Below are 8,477 nucleotides of genomic sequence, written 5' to 3' on the forward strand. Positions count from 1 at the left end.
CCATATTTGACAATTTGAAGTTTTGTAGCAAATCATTCAAGTTACATATCAGTAAAAAGAGAATTACGAGTGCATTCTAATAATGTAAACCACATTGATATGGGATGATTCATGTATTGTAATATATTACCAAAAAGAGAATTTTAAGGTCATTAATTATTTGAAAAAATCAAATCCCTTAGAGAATGTGGTATAGCCGCCCAAAATGACAAAAATGGTATTTTCGGTGGACTATAAAATCTTAAGTCCTGCTTTCCATCCAATATAAGTATATCTTTACATAGTTGAGATTCTACACTACTATTTACTTATAGGTAAAGGTCAAGAGAAATAGACTTTCAAATTTTCAAAATACAAATTTTCGCCGAGGCAAAAGAAACATATTACAAATAATATAAAATACAATTTATACATATTTATAATACAATTTTAAAATATCTGATGTTATATATTATTCATAAAATATATTAAATATAAAATACACGCCAAGGGCTACTTCTTAGAAGGTTCTAAAACAGAAGAATTGAAAAATATAGTAATTAAATTTTGAAAAGATGAGGTTATAGATATAGGGAGCTAAATATGATTCTATTTCGTTTTGGTTCTGTTACTAATACATATTCTGTTTTCAAGTGGGATTTTCTGCCAATTACCTCACCAAACAACTTGAAAATCAGGGCTTAAACTTTTTTCTTATTATAGTTAGTGATTAGGCTTTGGATTTGGTAAGGAATATATCAGTTTATCAAAGAACAACTTATCGTTGGCATTTATGTAATATTTTGTACGGATATAAGCTCTCAGATTTTCATCTAGTTTCTCGTTATCGACCTCACCTCGTTTTATAACTAATATTTTTGTACTTTCCTCTCGAAGCATGGTTCGATAAGCAGTTTGAAATTCAAATGTACACCATTCGCTGGTAATAAAGTGTTCAGAAACTACAAAAATTGTAATATTACTATTATTTATAGAGAATGAGATGTTTTCAGCTATAAGTGTTCCAACTTGAAAATCTCTGTCATGGATACATATCTTGTATGGCATATTGACTTTATTTTCCAATTCATTAACTAGATCGGTTACAAAAGGCCTGTCATGTTCACTGTAGGATATGAAGGCATCATACGTATTCTGTGACGAATGGTACCTGAAATGCACCGGCAACTTGATCCTTGTATAATATAAAACCCGGATTTCATGACGATATATGAAAGCAGGGATTGATAGAACAACAAGAAGTAGAACCACAATTACTAAAACAGCACAAACGATGGAATCTACATGAGTTTGTTTACACTCTAAGATTTCACTTGTCACCTCAATTAAATTATGAAATTTGTATGAATAATCAACACATTGTATGTTACCACAATCGGCTATTAAACGACTGTTGGTATTAATCCATTCCCCCATCCAAACATTGGCACAGGAACACTTCCACTCATTCCCTAAGAGAAATATTGTTTCCGTTTTGTTAAATAAATTGTACCGAAAGGAAAGAGGTATGCTCAATAACTGATTAAAGCTTAAATCAAGAAATTTCACGTTCTGTAGACGTGCTACGGCATCTGCATTAACATGTAATATTTTATTGGTACTAATATTAAAACTTAATGCTCTGTTTAAATAATCTCTATTATGAAGAATAGAAATCGAATTTAATGAAATGTCTATGTACAAACAACCACTGGGCATAAAGATCGGTAACTTGGTTAATGATCTGAATGAGCAATCTACTGTTGTTGAGTTAAAAAAAGCTATTGATGCAGTACAGGTACAGCTACTTGGGCAAGCGTCAATACACGTGGAAGATAAATTTAGGTCTACCACGAATCTTCTCTTAACACTTTCGGGAGAATTACATTGAAAGTCTTTACCATCGACAAATATTGGTGCAATATCTTTATAAGTTCTGCGTGAATTCCCTGGGCGCAGTTCTTGTATCTCCCGGGTCTTGTCATGGTTATAACGATCGCTGAAATGTCTTAGTGTGCAGTCACATTGATACGGATTTTCTGAAGCTTTTATTCGAAGTCTCCGAGGAATGTTATAATCCCCTGTGCTATATGGCGGCTGAATTAATCTATTATATTGTAAATTCACTGTTAAAATAGAACCAGAAGGTGCATAAGTGACGTCGAAATGTCTTAATTTATTCCCTTGTAAATTAAGTATCATCAAGCGTTTTAATCCTTTAAACGCACCGGCTTCAATCACCTCTATTTTATTATTCTTCAAATATATAGCAGAACACGATTTTGATTTCATAAACGTTTCACGGCGTATCCTCTTAATCTTGTTATAACCAAACAAAAACTTTCTGATTTTATTGAAAGGGAAGATAGGTAATGCCTCTATAGAGTTTGTATTTGCTTTAACAATTATCTGATCTAAACATTCAATATTTGAAACATTACGTATTCTGTTTTCATTTAAGTCTATATCATAACACATTCTAATTGACGAGCTACACATACAATCAGGAATATGGACAATTTGATTAAATGCCAGATTAAGGTCAGATTTCTTGTCAAGGCAAGGTGCACCTTTGAACAATTCACAGTTCATATGAGTTATCTGATTACTCCTAAAAGATAGTTTTTGTATCTTACTTCTGTTCATCTTGAAAACGAATTCAGGAATCGCTGGCAATCTACAATTATTTATCTTCAGAGTGGTAAGTTGAATATTTTTATCTATTTTAATATTCTGAAAAAAATCGGTATTCACTTCGAAGAATTGCAATGATTTCAAATTCCTGGCATTTATCTGGATAACAGTGTGATTGGTGTCACATACACACGTTTTCACTCTCAAAGATTTAAAGGTATCTATAAATGCTAAGCTGTTCCAATATATTGTACTTTTTTTGTTACAACGGATACGAAGATGATCAAATGAACTTCCATTTTTAACTTGATTGATGATATTGGCTAAAATGTCAGTCGAGATATTATTGTTATTTATCTCACATCTTATTGTCAAATCTTTAGCATCACAACTAAGTACGGCATCAGATTCGTATCCAAAAGACATCCAAATATTCAACAGCACCTCGATGACAAACAAGGCGGTGTAACCGATCTTCATCGTGTATTATTCTGTGTTAGCAACTCCACCAAAATTCTTCACAATCAATGACAAACAAGGCGATGTAACCGGTCTTTATCCTGTATTAATCTGTTTTAGCAACTCCACCAAAATTCTTCACAATCAATGACAAACAAGGCGATGTAACCGGTCTTTATCCTGTATTAATCTGTTTTAGCAACTCCACCAAAATTCTTCACAATCAATGACAAACAAGGCGATGTAACCGGTCTTTATCCTGTATTAATCTGTTTTAGCAATTCCACCAAAATTCTTCACAATCAATGACAAACAAGGCGATGTAACCGGTCTTTATCCTGTATTAATCTGTTTTAGCAACTCCACCAAAATTCTTCACAATCAATGACAAACAAGGCGATGTAACCGGTCTTTATCCTGTATTAATCTGTTTTAGCAACTCCACCAAAATTCTTCACAATCAATGACAAACAAGGCGATGTAACCGGTCTTTATCCTGTATTAATCTGTTTTAGCAACTCCACCAAAATTCTTCACGATCAATGACAAAAAAGGCGATGTAACCGGTCTTTATCCTGTATTAATCTGTTTTAGCAACTCCACCAAAATTCTTCACGAAATCTTCTAAAAGAGCAGTTGGACATGTTAAATCGTAAGAAGTCTCCGGCAAATTCAAAGAAATTCTGTTAGAAAACTTAAAGCCTGCGACTAAGTGGCATTATGTCAAAAAGTCCGCGCCAACTGGCCTTTCAAGTCGATATATTTGAGGAATAATTCTTCTGTTGCCTAGTATGTAGCTTTTACGTGGAATTTGAAAGCTGTGCTTCATTTTTCAATGTGTTTGTGCTGTTCATTTAATTGACTAAAACCAATGAATGTTAACTTTATATCAAAAATCTATGTGAAAATTTGTTCGTAGGGTACATAAACTTACAGTAGAATTTCTTCAATGTCTGTGATAAAGTTCATACTGTAATGAATTTGTTACCTACATAAACAGAAACAATGAAAACAAATTATAAGTTTAGTTGTATGCTACTTACCACTATAACACCAACATTGTACACACCAGATACCACTATGTCTATAATTAGTTCTTCGTCCTTAAACTAATCTTTGCCATGACATCATTATGATTTTGTATCCTTCAATGGGCCTAGATACTAAATGCTGATTGGTTTACTTCGAGGGGATATTGCTAGGGTCAAAATTGAATCTGTCATTGTAATTGACCTATAAATATTAACTTGGCTGATGTTTTGTTGCATACCACGGAAATATCTGTAATATCAAAAAGGAAGTCACCACTTAATCATGAATCACTTTTGTATTTTTCAATCGACATACGTTACTCATTGGTTAGAAATAAGATTTGGGTGAGATAAGACAAGATAAGATAAGATAAGATAAGAGTTATTGAATATACGCCCATGGTGAGTAGCATACATAATATAAAAACAGTACAATAATGAGAAAGATATATTGAATGTAGAGTTAGTATAGATATTATATCATGATACATGGAGAATAGATAAAATAACAATGGTACCTAATATATAAAACAATGTACAGGTGTCATAGTCGTTTGTAGGCAGAACAAGCATGGCAACAGTACAATAATGTGAGCAGATTAAATGAATGGGGGAAAGGGGTACTAAACTTGTAGATATAACGCAGAATTGGTCGGTAAAAAACGATAATGGCTGAAGCTGTCTGTAAAACCGATTAGTTAACAGAAAGCGTGAAAATCTTGTGTAGGTTATAATGATATCGGTAAACTGTTCGTCTACATTAAAAGTGGTTGTCGGTTAAACTGTTTCAGTCGTACCGAGCAAGTCGACAAGTTGTGTGCAACATTTCCCAAGATGCATTGTTGGCAGATATGGAAATGAAAGGAAATGACATCGAAAAGATTGGTGCAAAGAATTTGCGAAATGCTGCCAAGTGTCTCTTCCGGAAGCAATGTTTTGATCCAAGCCATGCTAGCCAATTAGCATTGACCATTCCAGTGGCCGTCATAAGCATGACATGACAGCATACGTCGAAATATTCGTGTAAGTAAAATTACGTTGCATACCCTCGCGATTTTTAAGATTATACATATTCGACCTGCGACAGCGTATTCGACAAATGTTTCATACAACGAGTATACGCCTGCCTTATCGTCAATATTCAATGTATGACAGGGCCAGAACCGTTTTGGAACTAACCAAGTTTGTAGTACGAGTGACACCCATTTATCGAAAAACGCCTCTTCCTTGTAAATGAAAGAGCACGTTGGTTTTGTCCGTTTTGTGTATTTGATATAAGGTTAGGCATAAAATATAAAACGACTTTAATACTCTTAAAGATTGGCTTGTTTCTCAGATGATAGTTAGTAGTGTTAACCAGGTCTGCTAGGTTGGGGAATTATTATAGTTATGTATATTTTTGTTCCGTGTGGACCCAGCACCAGTAGAGACTGATTTGGAATCAAAGTAGACTTTGTTATCTGTTGCTGACCCGTAGAACCGTAGCTACAAGAAAGCAAAATAGGCAAAGAAGGGGGTGGGGGCAGTCGCCCCGAAAAAATGGCTACCCTTGATAAAGTTCTGACAACCGACCATTTCCATTACTGCACCTAAACACCATACACCATTGGCCTTCCCGATATATTACTTGCTCCTACGAACTATCAAGTCTGGCTACGGGCCTGGTCTCCTCTGAAACCAACAGACTCAAGGTTATGACCATCTTCACTATGCGACCTTCGGCTTCTACCTTGCAATTACTGCAATTGGATTGGATTGTACGCTAGCAAATACAGCCAACTGGAACCCTCAACAGAAACACTGTAAACATTTTGGCTTAGTGTTTACAGACTCTTTGTTGAGTGTTGAGGCTGTAACAAAGGGACAATGTGGAAAAGGAAAAAGGCAGGTCATCCTAGTCACTTGGAAGAGGAAGAAAGCCCTTGAAAACATAGCTAATCTTAAATCCTGCATTTTATGAAATTTTGAATATGTAATAGTAATATCACCGAGGAGCAAGTTCCGTTTATGTATTTCAAGGGCATTCTAATTGTGTGACCAGGATCACTTCTATTTCAACCTACTTTCAGTTTGCCTATTTTCTTATAATTGATCATTTTTAGATTTTTCGCTTCTTTTCTAGGGCATTTTGGGGGCATTCTTGAATGAATAGTGAGGTTTTCGTGCAAATCTAGCACTTCTGAAAACTATTTACAGATATGCAAGGAAAACCTCAGAAAATGATGAGCCTTCTCCTCTAATAAATTAAATGGCGTCAAAAGTGAATACAGAGATTACGGTGTTTACGAAATTTTGATGAGACTTCCTTCAAGATTGAATTGGTCGATATTTTGTTGAACCGCCAAACTTTAAAAAAAATAGATATTTCAGAATTTGAGAACGGTGTGATTTTAAGAATTTAATGTATTTGGGTTATTTGTGTTAATTCAAAAAGATCTGTGTAAAATCAATACAGTAGCTCATTTCGTATTAGTAACTGGAGCCCCGCGATTTGAATAGGCAGTTTGTTGTAACTTGTGTTCTAGATAGGAACCAGTCATAACATTTTCTATATATTTATCACTGTTGCTTGATGTTAGATAATATCAACAATCAAACCAACAACACAGCATCATTCAATTTGAACCAATCGAACTACCAACTACTACGACTATCAAGAACTACCTAGTTTGCGATATCAGCATCCGCTTACCAACTACTACGACTACCAACAACTACCTAGTTTGCGATATCAGCATTCACTGGAAGCGAACGTTAACTTGCCATCTACCAACCAACCAACCAACCTTGATGTTAGATTAACAGAACCAATGTAAGTTATACGTTGATGAACGTGCAATACATTTGGGAATAAACTGTTATGCAATGTTTTATTACTGCGGATTAGAACCTAGACAATATGTTGGCAAGAGGAAAGAAATGTTATGCTAACCTCGTTACCAGTCTTTAATTGAAAGACCTTGTCACATTCTGTCGCCGCGTCCATTAACCAATATACATTTGATTTCAGAAATGAAATGGAAAACTTCTTACGTCTTACCTTGCTTACGCTGATTGTGCCCAATAAAGACAGAAAAATTCCATGAAGCGGCCATTTTACTAAGACATCGGCTTACTTTCTCAATGTAACACGACTCCTGTTTATTATTGTCCCTTCTGATCGTCTCTCAACAATATTACTCACGGAAGGAAACAGGGTTGAAAAATTTAAAGGTATTTTCCCGACCTATACCGGAATTAAACCCTGAACCGTCATGTCTAGCAAGCAGGTCTAATCACAGCTTCCAACAATTCAAAAGGGAAAGAAGATAAGAATCAAAAGAACTGAGGTATCTTCTGAACATTCTCAGTTGAAGGTATAACTTGACGAAAAAGTTGAATTTGGTAACTTATTGATGACGTTCAATCAATACTTCGTGAAAAAGGAAGACACAATTAAATTGGAAAAAACATGACGTCCAATAATACTGCCTCGAAATTTAAGAAATTTGACACCAATCAGAGGAAACCAGAGAGAAAGTTCTTTACTTTGTAAGAATTAAGCCCCGCCAAATTATCAATTAATTCATTGGATCGTTAACCAAATAGCTTCGTATGTGACGGTTGTAATATTTAATAATGTTGTACATTTGAAAGAGATGATGCTCTTTGAGAATTTTACTTCCAATCTGAACTGCGAATTACAAATGTTTCTTGAAAAAATATACATACAACCATTACAGGATTAAATTGCAAGAAGTCCTCTGAGGGAAATACGTAATTTCCTAAAAGTGCTTTATTGGGAAAAGGGAAAGTATTCCTAAACTAAACACCGGATCAAAAGAAATTTTTTACGAAGTATAAATGAGGAATGGATAAGAAGTTGAGAAACAACACGTTAAAGAAACAAAGTTGAGCTTCGATCATTTATTAGGAAAGCGAGAAAACATCGAAATGAGTTGGAAATGAGGGATACTCTTAAAAGATCTATGGACATGTTAAATCAATTTTAGAAACTAAAGCCTTGATTTTCATTTCAAAGCGCACAAATTTAAAAACGACTTTAAAATATCTTTCCTTTATCATTCAAGATGGTGAAGAAATGAGGTTAGGTGGAAGAGTAACGCCTTTCTACGTCCAGCGACCATTGGACTGATATTATAGCAATGGCAATGGCTTATAAAAAATGAGTACAAGCAAGACAATTCCGTTAATCAAAATCTCGTCCAAAGTATGGCAAAATCGCGAGTAGAAGTTGTGTAGTGGACTCCTCCAAAGAGAAGTACCATCAGGTGTTTCAGTAAGCATGGTCTGATTCGCGCATGACACCCGCCACTACCACAATGGTAAACATCATGAGAAACAGCCAGATCAATTCATGCATGACCAAATCAA

General features: G+C 34.8%; 2 protein-coding genes across 2 annotated transcripts; both read right to left on the reverse strand.

Annotated features, from left to right (window-relative positions):
• Positions 1-771: 771 nt before the first annotated feature.
• On the reverse strand, positions 772-1,119 carry LOTGIDRAFT_99652 (hypothetical protein; the record flags this gene model as incomplete). The annotated part of the gene is made up of 1 exon (XM_009064306.1): positions 772-1,119. A coding segment is annotated over one exon (348 nt), but the record flags the coding sequence as incomplete, so codon positions are not given.
• A 270-nt stretch (positions 1,120-1,389) lies between these two features.
• On the reverse strand, positions 1,390-1,797 carry LOTGIDRAFT_77591 (hypothetical protein; the record flags this gene model as incomplete). Its single annotated transcript, XM_009064195.1, has 1 exon — positions 1,390-1,797. A coding segment is annotated over one exon (408 nt), but the record flags the coding sequence as incomplete, so codon positions are not given.
• Between the last annotated feature and the right edge of the window lie 6,680 nt (positions 1,798-8,477).

This window comes from Lottia gigantea, assembly GCF_000327385.1.
Source record: "Lottia gigantea unplaced genomic scaffold LOTGIsca_61, whole genome shotgun sequence".
NCBI classification, from domain to species: Eukaryota; Metazoa; Mollusca; class Gastropoda; family Lottiidae; genus Lottia; species Lottia gigantea.